The sequence below is a fragment of the Halichondria panicea genome, chromosome 7 (assembly GCF_963675165.1).
Source record: "Halichondria panicea chromosome 7, odHalPani1.1, whole genome shotgun sequence".
Taxonomy (NCBI): Eukaryota; Metazoa; Porifera; class Demospongiae; order Suberitida; family Halichondriidae; genus Halichondria; species Halichondria panicea.
The window spans coordinates 903,759-919,501 of NC_087383.1; the positions used below are offsets into that span (position 1 = coordinate 903,759).

At 42.5% G+C, this 15,743-nt stretch overlaps 5 protein-coding genes across 6 annotated transcripts; 2 read left to right on the forward strand and 3 right to left on the reverse strand.

Moving 5' to 3' along the window:
• Nucleotides 1-53: 53 nt before the first annotated feature.
• On the reverse strand, nt 54-858 carry LOC135338700 (uncharacterized protein C9orf85 homolog). The gene is made up of 4 exons (XM_064534752.1): nt 601-858; nt 443-556; nt 284-366; nt 54-237 (listed from the first exon to the last, which is right to left on the reverse strand). The coding sequence occupies exons 1-4, from the start codon at nt 786-788 to the stop codon at nt 146-148; spliced, it is 477 nt and encodes a 158-aa protein (XP_064390822.1). The 5' UTR covers nt 789-858; the 3' UTR covers nt 54-145.
• A 112-nt stretch (nt 859-970) lies between these two features.
• On the forward strand, nt 971-3,244 carry LOC135338698 (uncharacterized). The gene is made up of 13 exons (XM_064534750.1): nt 971-1,091; nt 1,168-1,279; nt 1,332-1,435; nt 1,485-1,548; nt 1,600-1,654; nt 1,702-1,816; nt 1,881-1,954; nt 2,012-2,195; nt 2,255-2,445; nt 2,498-2,546; nt 2,637-2,749; nt 2,817-2,929; nt 2,979-3,244. The coding sequence occupies exons 2-13, from the start codon at nt 1,248-1,250 to the stop codon at nt 3,037-3,039; spliced, it is 1,155 nt and encodes a 384-aa protein (XP_064390820.1). The 5' UTR covers nt 971-1,091; nt 1,168-1,247; the 3' UTR covers nt 3,040-3,244.
• Nucleotides 3,206-5,205, reverse strand: LOC135338699 (uncharacterized). Its single transcript, XM_064534751.1, has 6 exons — nt 5,030-5,205; nt 4,711-4,914; nt 4,218-4,643; nt 4,030-4,156; nt 3,457-3,970; nt 3,206-3,394 (listed from the first exon to the last, which is right to left on the reverse strand). Exons 3-6 carry the CDS (start codon nt 4,512-4,514, stop codon nt 3,310-3,312), a joined length of 1,023 nt encoding a protein of 340 aa, XP_064390821.1. The 5' UTR covers nt 4,515-4,643; nt 4,711-4,914; nt 5,030-5,205; the 3' UTR covers nt 3,206-3,309.
• Nucleotides 5,206-5,520: 315 nt separating this feature from the next.
• On the forward strand, nt 5,521-8,565 carry LOC135338126 (uncharacterized). The gene is made up of 6 exons (XM_064534148.1): nt 5,521-5,704; nt 5,885-6,117; nt 6,444-6,545; nt 7,029-7,414; nt 7,697-7,785; nt 8,117-8,565. The coding sequence occupies exons 1-6, from the start codon at nt 5,545-5,547 to the stop codon at nt 8,323-8,325; spliced, it is 1,179 nt and encodes a 392-aa protein (XP_064390218.1). The 5' UTR covers nt 5,521-5,544; the 3' UTR covers nt 8,326-8,565.
• Nucleotides 8,566-8,853: 288 nt separating this feature from the next.
• LOC135338289 (titin-like) lies at nt 8,854-15,737 on the reverse strand. 2 transcript variants are annotated; one of them, XM_064534372.1, is made up of 8 exons: nt 15,548-15,737; nt 14,520-14,666; nt 13,037-13,153; nt 12,566-12,805; nt 12,296-12,415; nt 11,400-11,573; nt 9,569-11,113; nt 8,854-9,219 (listed from the first exon to the last, which is right to left on the reverse strand). In XM_064534372.1, the coding sequence occupies exons 1-8, from the start codon at nt 15,554-15,556 to the stop codon at nt 8,968-8,970; spliced, it is 2,604 nt and encodes an 867-aa protein (XP_064390442.1). In that variant the 5' UTR covers nt 15,557-15,737; the 3' UTR covers nt 8,854-8,967. The 2 variants fall into 2 exon arrangements, with proteins under 2 accessions (XP_064390442.1, XP_064390443.1); XM_064534373.1 differs by having other exon boundaries at nt 13,046-13,153; nt 15,548-15,736.
• Between the last annotated feature and the right edge of the window lie 6 nt (nt 15,738-15,743).

A 15,743-nucleotide genomic window follows, 5' to 3' on the forward strand; every position in this document is an offset into this window, starting at 1 on the left:
CCCTTAGCCATTATATGTGGTGACGTCATGGAAAGCATTGATTTGGTAATCTCTCAATTATTATAACACAGATTATCACAGTCCAATTACTGAAAATAATTGCACATGATGAGTAAACAAACACATAATTTATCAGTTAAAAATGTTATTGGTCTTCTTGGTCGTCTAATGAATGGTCCACAACTGTTTTCTTAGGAGAGGGGACTGTTCCTTTCGCTTGCTCTCTCAGGAGAGTCCCTGCAACAAGTGTGTTAGATCTAAGACAGTGATCATGTAGACTCACTTCTTTCTCTCTCTTTCATTGTCCTTAGTCCACTTCTGTACTGAGACTCTTCTCTTATCTCCTGGCTTTTGTCTGGAGCAAAACTGCGCAAATTACAGAAATAATGATTATACTAAACTAACTGACAAACAACTATAAACGGTAGCAGAGATGTAGTACCTTTCTACAATGTGTGTGTTCTTGACACACTTGGCACACACACCCTTCATTTCAGCACAAGGCTGACAAAGCTGATGATACGCTTGTTTCACCGTCTTTTGCTCACACAAAGTACTGCAAAATAATATAACGTGATAGTCAATATGAATGATTCTTACCATTTTTTTGGAACAGTTAAAGGTTTGTATTTGTCATATTTTTTTCTCCACGCTATTTTCTCCGTGCACCTTCCACACAGACCTCCGAGGCTGACTGATGCAGCTTGTTTGACCTGTCTACTCTGCCCATGTCTTGCAGGGTTGTAAGCAATGGCGTTATGGTACTTCTGGCTCTTTATTGTAGTCATTACAGCTCCAGCTCTGGCTCCAAAGATCTAGTGTCTTTCACTACCATGTGTTTGTGATAATGATCGTCAAAACAATTTTAAGGTATATAAAAAATTATACAATACGTTGTAAAATACATACACGACCTTTACCATATCTATGTTTATGACTGCAACATATCTATGTTTATGCAGCAAATAGCCCCACCCCCCTTTCCTTCAAAGGTCGGTTAATGTGCATCACTGCGCAAGAAATGGCTCAAAGCTTTCCTCTGATCGTTATTGTACTCTCTCTGGTTGCTGTGGGGCTAGGACTGGACAATGGTAAGATATTTATATCTAGCTGCCTTCGTGTTTACAACCCCCCTTTGATCTCATTCACTTGTTGTATTGTTTGCAGGGCTAGGTGAGATGCTACACTGAGCTATAATATAAAACTAAGGTATCTATGCATGCAATGTCCCAGGTCTCACTCCTCCCATGGGTTGGAACACCTGGTGTACACTGGGGAGGTAAGCTAAAGACTACAGCTAGTTAGCTAGCTACTCCATTATCAAAATATAGATGTGGACGTGACTACTGCGACAGTAAGGAAATCATGTCCATCGCTGATGCCATGGTGGCAAATGGCATGCAGGCATTTGGTTATGAGTACATCAACATGGACGGTGAGCTTTATTCTCTCCTGTTTCCCACTGTCTGACCCCCTCCCTCTAGACTGTTGGGCTGATCACAGAGACTCCAACGGGAATATTGTGCCTGACAAAAATCGATTCCCAGAGTAAGAAAGACATTGTTTTATCGTGTTTTCATGTGTGCATGTTTACTGCAGTGGACTGATGCCTGTAATTCAGTATGTGAACAGCAAAGGATTTAAGTTTGGGCTGGTACGTACGAATTAAGTTAACGATAAATTTACAACTGTCTCCTCCAGTACACAGATGCAGGAGTGTACACATGCAGCCAGGGAGGTAGAGACCACAAGATCCCCGGTAGCTATGGATACTACGAGCAGGACGCTAAGACGTACGCACAGTGGGGTGTTGAATGTGAGTATAAAACTGCCTAGGGAAATTACTGTATGTATAATAATATTGGATACTACATACATAGACGTTAAGATGGATTGGTGTAACACTAAAGTCAATGGCACTGAACTTGATCCAAAGGTCCAATACGCGCAAATGGTGAGTATTTTACCTCACTATATAAATAATTATTCGAAATGTTTTTTCTTCTTTTAGTCGAAGGCCCTGAATGAAACTGGAAAATCTATCTTCTTCAACTCTTGCGAATGGGGTGTGGAAGATCCATGGGAGTGGATGGCGCAGTATGCCAATTCCTGGAGGAGTGGGCCTGATCACCACGACGACTGGAAGTCCACCTCACAGATTATTGAGATCAATGCAGACAAAGGAAAATACGGCAGTAAGCTGTTATCATAAAGTGTGTGTATTTGTCTCTATATGTATAGTTGCTGTACTCAGATCCGGGGGGTTGGAATGACGCAGATTTCCTGATGACTGGGGGTCAGGGCTGTGAAGACAACGTCCCCCTGAAGCATTGTCCTGGAATGACTGATACAGAATATCGTACAGAGTTCATCATGTGGTGCATCATGGGATCATCTCTCTTGGTTTCCACGGATATCAGGAACATGACAGATATCATGAAGATGGTATAACTATTTTGTACATCGTCTGTTCTGTCGTTGAAATACTTCTTCCTAGGCTCTACTCAATAAAGAACTTATTGATGTTAACCAGGACAAAAAAAATGGTATGCGTATATAGCCTATAATTCTTAGACAGTATAATTATACTAGTGATACTACATTTGTGCATTATTTTTGTTCTCGAATACTATCAGGAACTGGCGGTAACAGGATTGGAAACTGGGACTGCAGTGAGGGGTCCAAATACTGTCAAATATGGGCCAAGCATCTCCACGATGGCCGTTATGCTGTTGCTCTCTACAATGCTGTGAGTAATACTAGTCAGAGATAACGTATGCAAGGCTGTGTTAATAATATCGTGTTTGTTTAATTAGGGAGAGAAATCCCATGACATCACATTTAAGTTTGATCTTCTGGGAAAGTCCTGGACATCTGTTACCATGAGAGACCTGTGGGCCCACAAGGACTTGGGCACATTCACCACAAGGTATGGAGTAATACTAATTTTGCATTTGTTGTAATTTTCTTTGCTACAGCTTTTCGGCTGAAGTTGAATCTCATGGTGCACAAGTGTACATGGTAGCACCCACCTCTTAGAGATTATACTGATAGACTGAAGCATGGCGATAAGAATTGCTTTTTATACATGTAATTTATGTGAATGGAGTGCATTGTGCTTACAGCTGTGTGCATGTATTCTGGTTGTAGCTAGGTTGCCCCTTAATTTGTACGTACATACATATAATTTTTTGCCATTGTTTTTCATGCCTTTCGATAATAATTATTACTACACACACAAAAATCAATGAAGTTATCGAAAAGTAGCTATCAGTTCAGTCCATTCACTTGCGGTCATGCAGAAATTCCTTATAGCTTGTTGGCTGATAGAGATTCAAAGATTCCACTGTCGTTGGCATCCATGCCTGAATCATTCATCACTGACTCTGATAATCTGTGCAAAAGTATAAGGACATAATTGTAACCATGTAATATAACAGCGGAATATAAGCTTACCTTATCTTGAGTTGAATTGCCTTGTCAGTAGCCAGTCTCAGTTTTTGTTGAGTAACCTCAAGATTTCCTTTCAGTGCATATTTAGTCTTCTGTAGATCTTGCTGGAGTTCTATAAATAGTTCTGTAGTCGTCATTTCTTTGTTGTTTCGTTGCTGTCTCTCTTCATCCAGTTTCTCCTGTAGTGATTTCAATTCCATTTGTGCTTTACACTCGAGTATTTGGAACCAAGACAGACTTCTTTGGGTCTTCTCTAGCTTTTTATTTACTTCTGCCAAAACCGTTGCGTGTTCAGAGTAGATTCGTCTTCTGGAATTTCCTCCATCCCATTTTTCCTTTTTTAGTTCCTCCTTGGTCAAGACCAGCCTCTCCTGTGCCTCTACCTCCTGCAGCTGACATTGCCTCAACTGTGTCTTCAAGTCCAGCAGATCTTTAAGCTGCACAGCTTTCGTCCCATTCAGTGCATTTCTTTCCATAGTTATTTTAAAGAGTTGTAAGTCCACGGACAGTTTGAGTCCTACAAAAAAGAGTGGCTAAATGTATCTACTGTATTCAAGAGATGATTAGCTGACGTACCACATACAACCTTGAGATCCTCAGACAGTCTCTTGTTGATGTTGTTTTGGGTCCAGAGGTAGTGGAGAATGGGACAGAGTAGAGACCCATACATCACACTCACACAGATCAACCCGAGAGTGAGTCGCTGTGAACAGTACACACGTACGGTAAACTACTGTATATTTATTCAACTGATTTTGACTCACATTATGTGTTGTCCATTTGGCCCAATAAAGTGGGAGAGAGTTGAGTATCAGTTCACGGATGTACAGCTTGAGCTGCTTAAGGTAGGCCAGGCAACCAGAGTTGACTTCTGTGGTATGATTAAATCCATAATCGATGGGCTGAGGTAGTAGGGGTAGACGGGTTGTCATCACAAAGGGCCTAGTAACAGAGTGGAGGGTGATTGCATCGATTTCAATGGGATATTCGGGTTCCATTTCCAGAATTTGCTCAAATCCATAACAGATGGGCTGAGGTAGTAGAGGTAGGGGGGTGGTCATCACAAAAGGCCCAGTAACAGAGTGGGAAGCAATTGGTAGAGGGTGGAGGATGGTTGCATTGAGATCAAGGAATGAGTTGATGAAGAGGTGAGTAGATTCTCTGACACTTTCAATCAACTGCTCATCAGTCTGTAATGAAACAATAATGTTAATAATTATAATGGTAAACTTATTGCTTGAGAAAACTAAGGCTCACATTTTCCACAAAACATCTGCTGTTTGGTTGGAACAAGGACCATTCCAAAGATAGGGTGAATACTTTGTCTGGAGACAGTAGGTTTAGGTTGTTGTACACAGGTGAGAGCTGCGCAGTCCTCTCAGAGACACGTTCAACGAGAGATGAGTCGACTACTTCATAGGAAGGAACAGCAAAAACACTCCTGACATTGAGGACATCAGCCTGCATTTGGAAGATAAAAATAATCGGTTTGTTTGCCATAACTGGTTTGCTAGCAAAAAATAAAAATGATAGGCTACCTAGCTAGCTAGTAGGCTTCAGCAATAATTATTTATACCTCATCTGCACACTGTCCATTTGGCCTGAACAAGGACCATTCAAGAGAGCTAGAGAGGGTAAACCCACTATCTTGAGACAGTAGCTTCAAGTCACTGGGAGCAGTGGACAGCTCAGTGCCTGGAAGAGAACAACAGTCAAAATACTCAATAAAATCAATAACACCTACTTGAAAAAAACCCAGACTGAGAAAGCAGTTTAGTTGTCTTATCAAAGAGAATGGGCGGAGCCGACAATCCTACAAGGAGAGTGACTGCTGTAACTATGGCACGCACGGCACATGCATCGAAGAAGATCATCTTGAAACACTTTTCAGCAGCTCAGAATAAGTTTTAGTTTCTGGAGCAGAAGTAAAATTAATGCTAGTTTCTATAGCATTTTCTTTGTACGCTATGACGTGACGTCACATGTATGGCGCATGCGCAAGCTAGTGGTAAAGATCGTTAATGAAACTTAAACAGCTGCAAAAACATTATATTAACGACCCTTTTCCAACTAAATTTTCAAAGTTAGCGAATGGCGGTGCAGGAGGTTGTCGATTTTGTCCAGGAGCAGGAGCTAATAAGCGCACGGTACCTCAACGTGGAGCTCCAGTTCATCTGCCTGAACTGCTTCAACGCGCTGCATCATTATGAGACAGAGCATGTGTCTAGGAACTGGTACAATACCTTGGCAGGTACGTACGTGTGTGGGGCTATTCTAGTATAGTGGTGTCAGTGCCTGGATATCAATGATACTAGGACCTAGCGACCCCTTTAATTAAAATAGCTACAAATTAAACAAAACTATCCGATATGCCAGTTATGTGTCTGATCACGTTTCTATCAAACACGTACCTTTTTTTATTTAATTACAGGAATGCTGTATAAAAATGATGTCACACGTCTTCATCCTTTGACTACCAAGCTGGTCGGCATGATCTCCCTGGCCACCACAATGACTGCCTGTTTCACCGTGGGTCCCAGTCCAGAGCGACTGTCCCGCATAGGAGACTTCCTGGAGAGTGTGGCCGATTACTCAGAGTTTAAGGAGGACCAACAGCTAGCCCAGGGAATGGCCAAACTAAGGGAGATGTACAGCCAAGTCTTGGTGGGTAGCTCACAGTGATTACAGGGGGGGGGGCTGGGTGCTGTAGATGATAATTAAGGTTTGACCTGTGTATGTGTCTTATTTTAAAGGGTGTTCCTTAAAAAGAGAAGGTGCAGCTGCTTGGCCTTCACTGAGAGCATTAGATTGTTTAGCCTATATTTACGATGTGTGCCATATACTGTTGATTGTGTATTTTCATGGATAATTGGGTATCTCTTGATTGTACCTTGAACCCATGTCTGTATAGAGTCAGCTTTTGTTATAGCGCTAAGAACCTGTCTGTTGACTATTACTTGTATAACACACGTGTCCTTTGACCCCTACAGAAAAGTTCCTCAAATCTTGCGTTGTGTGATTTCCGGTCAGAGATGCTTGATCTGATAAGCTCAGCAATAGCCAAATTTTGGCCACTCATGAAATATTATAAGGTGATTTAGTGCGAAAATGTTACATGTGTTTTGTACAGACTTAATAATTATTACATGTACAATGTCATGTAAGTGTTGGAATGGTTAGCTTGCAGTAATGACCACGGTGTTTGCAATGTGGTCACAAAGTCTACAACTCAAGGACAACCTTGAACCTTCTGTACACACACACACACACACACACACATCAGAGGAGGTACGACACGTGTGCCTTGATTAGGCTAATTGCCTCTGCAATAACCTTGAGCGTTGGCGTAATTATGCCTCGATTATCGCCCACGCTCAACGTTATTACAGAGGCAATGAGGCACGCGTGTCGTACCTCCTCTGCACACACACACAATACACCCTCACACACACACAACACACCCTCCCACACACACACACACACACACCCCCACACACACACACACCCTCACACATACACACACACACACACACACACACACACACACACACACACACACACACACACACACACAGGGGATCCAGATACAGCGAATAACACCTCCATCACCACCAAAATCTCCTCTACCACCAGAATCTCCCCGACCAACAATCCCTCAAATTCCAAGCAACCAACTTTCCGACTCAAGCGATGATTCACCCAACGACTTGGACCAGGACGAAATTGCTAGTGCCACGTGGCTGAATCAAGCACGAGTATCAGTAGGGGGTGGTCTAAACGAGGGTGCATCTGCCAGTAAGGAGGCTGGCGGTCAGACTATAGGAGCAGCGGAACGAATGGATGTCAGCTCTGGTAGCGAGGGAGAGGAGGAGGAGGAGGACGTGAGCAGCAAGAAGAAGCGAGTATTGATCGTCGATTCTGATTGTGATTCTGAGATTAAGACCCTTCGACGAAGAGTTAGGTGAGAGGAAATTGTTGTTTTTTCGTGTTTTGTTTTTTACTGCTTACTGATGTTAGTGTGTTGAATGAATCCTAGCCTACAGTACTTTATCTCTGCTTACTGTATATGGCATCTTCACACCCACACACACACACACGCACGCACACACACACGCACGCGCACACACACACGCACGCACACACACACACACACACACACACACACACACACACACACGCGCGCACACACACACACACACACACACACACACACACACACACACACACACACGCATGTACACAGCTACTCCCAAACTCCATCGCCAGTCCCATTACGAGAAGTGTGGAGCAGCGACGAATCAGATAATGTACCTGTCAGGTCAAGACACTTCAGTAAGACTACTACCGTAATTGCACCAATCACTATCCACTGCCCATAATATTAGGCCATCATTACCTCTCTACAACTTGAGTACCGTATAGCGGGTAATTTCGTGGGGTAAAAAAATGTGTTTGCTTCAATGCAGTACACGCGTTCCGGTAAACCACGCCTAGGTTTTCGTTGGTAAAAATGTCATCAAGGTTAGCTTGTTGACGAAAATAACGTCATGAAATGACTCGCAGTACAGTAGTTATATTTTGTCAACCTTTACCCAATTTTGTAATAATATCTTCATAATTATGAACGTACGTGTACACTGATTGCACTCTCCACTCTGCTCAGGGGGTGCTCCTGCGAAGGCTAAACGTCCACGGAAGAGCAAAGTTCCCTGGACTAGTAAAGAAGAGCAGGCTCTGATTAGAGGAGTCCAAAAATTTGGAGCTGGAAAGTGGAAGCTTGTATTATTGAACTCCAATGATTTTCACCCATCACGAAATTCTTGCAGCCTGAAGGACAAGTATAGGATTTTGCTCAAGCATGGAGTCGTTTAATAGCTAGTGTTGCCTTCTGTGAACCTTTCAACGTTTTTGGCAGGTTATGGTTTTGAGTTTTCTGATCGCTTATAATTTTATATATCTAATCTTTTTATCACACTATGGTTTTGAGTTTCAACATAAAACTACATGTAACATGATTGTATATATTATTGAACACAAATTTGTTGTAATAATATTCATTTCTTGTTTTTGTCATTAATTTACTTCTGAATAATTTGTTATGTGTTGGAGTAATTTGGTGGCTATAATTATAATAACATTTGCAGCACGAAATCTCTTGTTTAGAAACAGCAATGCATTTATTCGGAAGCAACTAATTAAGTCAGTGATGATTCAACAGATAACACTGACACTTACGCACGTACATCATTTCTTTCTAAGCTTTCCAGAAAATCATAAATGTTTGAAATTGGATCAATGATACCAAAGTTACGGCTGTTCAACTGCAACCCCCCCCCCCCCCGTTTAATCCATGGTTATACGTACATTTGTACATGTGCACGGTGGGTATAATTACACGTCTCATGATGAACTGTTATTACTCATAGAGAATCAACTAAGTATACAAAATCACTATACTAAAGATGCACACACACAAACACATAATAATATTGAGAGCCTATTAAGACACGACTCTTATCTAGACTTCGAATCACTGAGTCTCTCTTTAGCCATTTTTAAAATCTGTGCTGCGTTCTTTTTCAAAAGTTCGGCATCATGTTTTTCTCGTCTTGCCAACTCCAGTTCCCTCTTGGCCTCCTCTCTCATTTCATCCGCCTCAGCTTTCACTAGCTGTGCCATTCGAAGGATCTCTTTGACTTGCCGCAAAGTACCTGGGACATTGTGGGTGGAGTCCAGTGGAGAAAGGGGCGGAGTTCCTTTAGGGTACTGCAATGTGTGTGAGGGGTGTGAGGGAAGAGGAAGTAGTAGATAATAATCATGATACATGATATTTTCTGTATAAAATGCTAGTCAACAACAGAACTAGATTACAAAAACATAGGATTGGCCAATGTAACAACATCAAGTATAACAGCATCGTTTTACAATAACGTACCTAACAGTAACAGTCAAAACACTTAAATACCACATTCAACATTAAGGTATACAGTATTATAAACCTTGGCTGTAATGAACAGGTGGCCTATAATGGATGATCGATGGGCCCATAACCTGGCTGTATTTATAGAGGGTTGAACATGCCTTATAAGGTAACTACATACATCCCTGCACTCACTCCTTGTGATCCCCCTGATAGTGAACGGTCTCGCTCAATGCTCCGATCGCCTCCCTCTGCTCGCAGAGTTCCCAGTCGATCGGATTGACCTTTTGAACCTATCCTCGACAGTCCCGGTGAACCATGCGATCGTGACCCCGTGCTCCCGCTGGACATGATGGGACTTCCTCGATCAGATTGGGACGAGGAGGCTGGTCTTGGTACATCATACTCTCCAACTTTCGTACTACGAGGGGATTCGTTTACAGGAGAGACCCATTCGCTGGGTTTATCGTACTCAATACTGTCCACTTTCTCCTTGAAAACATTGTCCTGTATTATCTCTATATACTCGTCAGAGGGAGTATCAGAGGGATTCATCATTACGTAACTGCTTGTACTTTGACCCTGACTAGACGTCTCCAATGGTTCTGGAACAATTCCGACGCCCACAGTTTTATCAGCAGAGTCCGTGGAATTCGGTGCTGCCTGGGGGTCAAAATAATCGACCATCTCATATTCACTGTTATCAGATTCTTCCTTGGAGGGTGGTCCATCACCCATGGTCATGTCTTCATAGAGAGATTCACTTTCCAAAGACTCTTTGTCCTGTTTTTCTGCCTCCTCTCCCTCGGCTACTGGTTCGTCTTGCAATTGTTTTTCTTCTGCTGCGATTTCCTTCACCTCTGGTGGTATAGCTTCATCGACCTCACTAGGAACAACATTCTCATCTTCTGCTACTTCTTCTTCTTTTTCTTTTTCAATAATTTCTTGATCTTTTATTTCGACTGGTGCTGCCTGTTCAGTATCTTTCGTGTCATTGTTCATTTTCGTATCATCGTTTGAATTTGTATCATCAATAGCTACCGTGTCATCTTTTGCTGCCTCCATGACATTATCGCTGATTTTCGGATCATCGTTAGTTTGCGGATTGTCGTTGGCTTTCGGATCATCGTTGGTTTTCGAATCGTCGCTGATTTTTGGATCATCTTTTGCTATCTCCATTACATCATCAGTAGCAGTTTCTATAGATTCTTCCTTGCTCTCTGAATTTTCCTCAATGATGGACGGCTCTCTGCTAGACTCAATAGGAGGTGTGGCCTCGTCTGTTGAAGGGGGTGTGGTCTCTTCAGGGATCGGTGAAAATGCGTGTACCAGAGGTACTTCCTCTTCCGCCTCCTCAACAGGAAATGTAATTTCCTCTGTAATAATGGGTGTGGTCTCTTCATCAATAAGGGGCGTGGTCTCTTCATTAAGAGTAGAAGAGGGTTTGTCATTACTGGGGATTGTGCCTTGTGTTCGTCTTCTTGGCCGAGGCTTTGGTACAGGAATGGGCGTGGCAGGGGGTGGTGCGTTTGTAGTGGAAGCACGTGGCTTAGCAGGTGGTTGAGGAGGGCGTGGCTTAATGACAGGCACAACTGGCTCCGTCGATTCAGTAGGCGGAGTCTCAATAACAGTCTTTGATGGCTTGCGGGGAGGAAGGGGGCGTTCCTTTGATGGCTTCCTTGGTGGAGTGGGTTTCTTCTTGACCTCAGAGAGAGCACCCTCCGTGTCAGCTGCTGTGTCCTGTGTGCAGGAGAGGAGGAGGAAAGTCATTGTGAGGAATAAGCTACAAATAAAAGTAGTAGAATTGGACGAAATTATTCTGCAATACGTTCAACGCTGTACTATAACGTACGTACACTAATTAAAGGTGTGTCTAGGAATGCAAGCAGTTAACCCACGAAATTTATTTATAACAAAATGCTTTTAGAGGTCATTCCATGAAATTTAAGTGCCTCGAAAATTTCACGCTATACGGTTGATAGAAATACAGAACTACAGAATGCATCTACCAGTATGACTTAATTACCTGAACTGGTGATATTTCATTTCTCGGTGTTTTAGGTGGAGTGAGTGGTTTCATCTTTGGCATGATAGGTGCTGACGGGCGATGACCCTTCTTGGTTTGTGAGGATGGTGAGGGTGTGGGGGGTGTGGGGAGTGGCTTGTGTGATGCTGTGGGGGAGGGGGGTGGACTCTCGTCCTGTACGGAGATGGCAAAGTCATTGTATGTTGTTACTGTAAAATCATGCATGATACACAATCTTAACGAGCTCATTGTAAGCTTTCAGAAAATCATAAGATTAAGGTTATATTGGACCAACTATAAACTAAAGTTATGGCCGTTCAAAGATGCTTCGTTTAATACTGCATGGGCAAATGTACCACAAAACTCAAGCACTCGTAACTGAATGGGGACAGTCCCCAGAACCAAATGTACCACAAAACTCAAGCACTCGTAACTGAATGGGGACAGTCCCCAGAACCAAATGTACCACAAAACTCAAGCACTCGTAACTGAATGGGGACAGTCCCCAGAACCAAATGTACCACAAAACTCAAGCACTCGTAACTGAATGGGGACAGTCCCCAGAACCAAATGTACCACAAAACTCAAGCACTCGTAACTGAATGGGGACAGTCCCCAGAACCAAATGTACCACAAAACTCAAGCACTCGTAACTGAATGGGGACAGTCCCCAGAACCAAATGTACCACAAAACTCAAGCACTCGTAACTGCATGGGGACAGTCCCCAGAACCAAATTTAATACATACATAGACCTGTACGTACGTACAAGACCACAAAAACACGCAATTACAATAATTATGAAAGTTGCTATACATAGAATTTTAAAAGTGTAAGTAATGGTTGGATATAAAGCGCTGTACAACCCTCTGCCTAACATCAAAGATAAGCACACACCTCTTTCGAGTCATCTTCATGGAAGACTGCGTATTTCTTTGGAGGTCTTCTGTTCTTCATTTTGGGCCTAGAGGTAGTGAGGTGAGTCAGCTTGGGAGTCTCGGCAGCCAACACAGACAGCTGGGCAGAAAACAAGAGAAAAACTTGCACAGCTGTTGACAACATAGACTGGTTAAAATCAACTATCTAAGTATTAAAGGTAACCCTATGCCATAACAATAATAAATTTGTTGGGTAATAAAAATTTTAAAACAGGTTTTAATGCCTCACTTCATTGAAAGCCAGTGGATCTATTTTCACATCAGACTCGGCCTTGCCCTTCCCCCCTTTAGTGGCCTTAGCCGGTGGTGTGGGACCACGCCCATTAGGTATCGCCTCGTGCTTGTTCCCGTCCACCAGCATGGGCTTCATCTCTTCCTTTAGTGCCTTCATCCACTCGAGCATTTCGTCCTCCGTGTCCGAGTGAAGTACATAGCTCTTTGAGGAACTATCCGTTGCATCTCCCTTATCCTGTAAGAGAGAGAGAGAGAGAGAGAGAGAGAGAGAGAGAGAGAGAGAGAGAGAGAGAGAGAGAGAGAGAGAGGAGAGAGAGAGAGCAATGTCATTTGAATGGATTTTAAATTCACAGGTAGCTATACATGTAATATTTTGTTGTCATTTTCATTAATTCGATTTTTGTAATGGGAAACTCTGAAAACAAGTTATGAGGTGGCCAGTACACCACCTACTATTATATATGACCTCTTTGACCTTTCCTTTCTCTAACAAGAACGTGTTTGGCTTCTTCCATTCTTTGCCCTCCGTCTTGTAGCAAGACTCGTACTCGGGCAGACACAGGATGCCGACTGGACCCTTATCCTGTGAGGGTGTGTGGGTGTGTGTGTGTGGGAGTGTAAGGGTGTATGTGTGTGGGAATGTGAGGGTGTGTGTGGGTGGTGGGTGTGGGTATGGGGAGGGTGATATGGGGGTCGTCTTGTGCTGTAGGGTTTGGACACTAATCACTAATAAGATAATACAACAACTACAAGTGTAGTAGAACGAAAATAGGCATGACAATTAACAGAGTGTGCAAACACTTGCTGTGTTGTGTGATACTACAAAGTGCTTAGGGAAGTAATGAAACCATTCCTTTACTGGCAGAGCTGCTGCCAACACCCAGACCACCTCTAATAGGGAGTTAGAGTTGGCATGGAGATTGTGTACAGCTCATGTAAGTGATCAAAATTACAAATAAAACAAAAATATAAGGATGCCTCACATACTGAAACCTATGAAAGTGGGCATTCCCTTAACAAAACGTGGCCTAATTAAACACCTAGAAGTGTTCTTACTTTGTTATGCTCTCCTTGCAATCATTAAGCAGTTACAGCTGGAATACACAGACACACAGTCAGCTTTTATTATGGCCTTGAGCCATAATTATAAGAACAACTCTATTAAGTATAAAGTGGCTATCACACTCCTAATGGGTCTATGGATACACCATGCTGAGAAAACTGACGTTTTTTTATCATATGCCTCCTGATAAAGCAACGAGTAGAAAACAGTGTTTCTTTTGTCGCCTTCGAAGATCGCCTATACCGACTGGGCCTTGAGGCATAATTTAGAACAACTCTAAAGTGACTATAGATGTATATATCACATATCCTCCTAATGGGTCTATGTATACACCGTGCTGAGAAAACTGATGTACTAGTTAATACAAATTGAAAGCAATTCCCTAACAGCACCATTAAGGTAATCAAAACAGAGTTCTCATCTCGTCCATATGTCAACCCATCAACAATTGCAAACACACTCGTGTATACAGCAGTACCCAAACATCAACAGCACAGCAGTAACAATACTTGTGACACACACATTGTGCCTTCACTGTTGACATACACCAAATATGGACATGCACAACAAGTAAACCTCTCTAGAGCTCTGATCAAACCTCTCATCTAGATTCAAGCTCCCCCCAAATAATTATAGCCAGTACATAGCATCAGTTAGCACACAACTAGAACACTGTTGCTTACAATTATGGCATAATATGAAGTTAATGAAGCTAAAAATGTACCAAGGAGGTAGTCTTAAAAGGAGTATATAATATGGGTGTTGTGAAAATAGTGAGGAATTTCACTTAATAACAGTTAAATGTACTTATAGCAGTTAGTAAAGGTGGCTTTCAATATCATTTTAGCACAGTGTTAATTTCTACACAGCTACTAATAATACTCACGTCTGGTTTCTTGTAGTAGAAAAGATAGTGATGATCTGCCACGAACCATCTCTTCCGCCAGTGGGAGGTCACTCCGCTACCTCCCTGTTTGTAGAGCCAGCCCACCTTACGAGGGCTCTCAAATCCGTTGGCAGCAGGGCCGTCCGACTGTGTGTGTGTGTGTGTGTGTGTGTGTGGGGGGGTGTGTGTGTGTGTGTGTGTGTGTGTGTGTGTGTGTGTGTGTGTGTGTATGGGGGTGTGTGTGTGTGTGTGTGTGTGTGTGTGTGTGTGTGTGTGTGTGTGTGTGTGTGTGTGTGTGTGTGTGTGTGCGTACGTGTGTGTGTGGGTGCGTGTGTGTGTGTGGGGGGGGGTACTAAATCATCTTAAAGGTGTGTGCATACAATAGACATCTATCTATGGAGGAGACATACACACATGCATTACAATTATTATAAAAAAGGAAGTAGAATAGGTAGGTATACAATGATGCATGTGTTTTAAGAAGAAAAATCTCCATACATGCCATGCCACTGTTATTTTAACACTATGACTGTTTGTTGTATAATCGCTACCTGTGTTGGGAGGAAATGATCGACTGTGGCCTAATTGCTCACACAATGATCACAAAAGACTGACTCCATTGGTCAATGGATGTTCACACGATGTACAAAATGTACAGTTTAATAACAATATTGTACTAGTAAAGCTAGTTAACAGCCACCGATTGTCCTACAACCTTTACATGGACACTACAACTCACACTCAACTTTGCTTAAAGTGTGGTCAAGAAAATAACGAGATTCTAACTAGCGTGCTAACGAGTATTAATGAGTAGCTGTAATAAAGTTCAAGCTCATCAGCTGCATATTAAACCAGTGACCCTGTACACACAGTGCTTTACCCTAGAGGCAATGGCTATTGGTTACCATGGAGGTAGGCTCCAAGAAGCTATACAACACCTGCTATATAACTAACAGACACTATGCAACTCCTCTGTGTTTGGCCAGAGATGGGACACACCCACTTTTACATGCAACTTGTGTACTTACTTTAGACATTTCTAGCTCCCTCTGATACGATTCTCCAGTACTGGCAGTAGCCTTGCTTTCACACTATCCAGAAATATGTGTACTGTGATGCTGCATTCACTGTACAGTGTATAGTGACTGAAACTGGATGCTTCTCAACTTCACTTCCTTGAGTCACAACTTCCTAGTCGAAGTCATAAAAATAATTATGTAGCTA

Bases quoted from the DNA above. Each gene is read 5' to 3' on its own strand.
- LOC135338289 (XM_064534372.1), bottom strand. The intron at 12,806-13,036 runs GTCATATATAAT...TCTCTCTTACAG, and splicing joins AGAAAGGAAAGGTCAAAGAG to GATAAGGGAGATGCAACGGA. The intron at 11,574-12,295 runs GTGTGTGCTTAT...ATCTCCGTACAG, and splicing joins ATGAAGATGACTCGAAAGAG to GACGAGAGTCCACCCCCCTC.
- LOC135338698 (XM_064534750.1), top strand. From the start codon at position 1,248: ATGGGTTGGAACACCTGGTGTACACTGGGGAG. The intron at 1,549-1,599 runs GTAAGAAAGACA...TGTTTACTGCAG, and splicing joins GACAAAAATCGATTCCCAGA to TGGACTGATGCCTGTAATTC. The intron at 1,655-1,701 runs GTACGTACGAAT...TGTCTCCTCCAG, and splicing joins AAGGATTTAAGTTTGGGCTG to TACACAGATGCAGGAGTGTA.
- LOC135338699 (XM_064534751.1), bottom strand. From the start codon at position 4,514: ATGACCACCCCCCTACCTCTACTACCTCAGCCCATCTGTTATGGATTT. The intron at 4,157-4,217 runs GTGAGTCAAAAT...TACTGTTCACAG, and splicing joins CCAAATGGACAACACATAAT to CGACTCACTCTCGGGTTGAT. The intron at 3,395-3,456 runs GTAAGCTTATAT...ACTTTTGCACAG, and splicing joins GCAATTCAACTCAAGATAAG to ATTATCAGAGTCAGTGATGA.
- LOC135338126 (XM_064534148.1), top strand. From the start codon at position 5,545: ATGGCGGTGCAGGAGGTTGTCGATTTTGTCCAGGAGCAGGAGCTAATA. The intron at 5,705-5,884 runs GTACGTACGTGT...ATTTAATTACAG, and splicing joins CTGGTACAATACCTTGGCAG to GAATGCTGTATAAAAATGAT. The intron at 7,786-8,116 runs GTAAGACTACTA...CACTCTGCTCAG, and splicing joins TGTCAGGTCAAGACACTTCA to GGGGTGCTCCTGCGAAGGCT.
- LOC135338700 (XM_064534752.1), bottom strand. From the start codon at position 788: ATGACTACAATAAAGAGCCAGAAGTACCATAACGCCATTGCTTACAAC. The intron at 557-600 runs GTAAGAATCATT...ATTATTTTGCAG, and splicing joins TTAACTGTTCCAAAAAAATG to TACTTTGTGTGAGCAAAAGA. The intron at 367-442 runs GTACTACATCTC...TAATTTGCGCAG, and splicing joins AACACACACATTGTAGAAAG to TTTTGCTCCAGACAAAAGCC.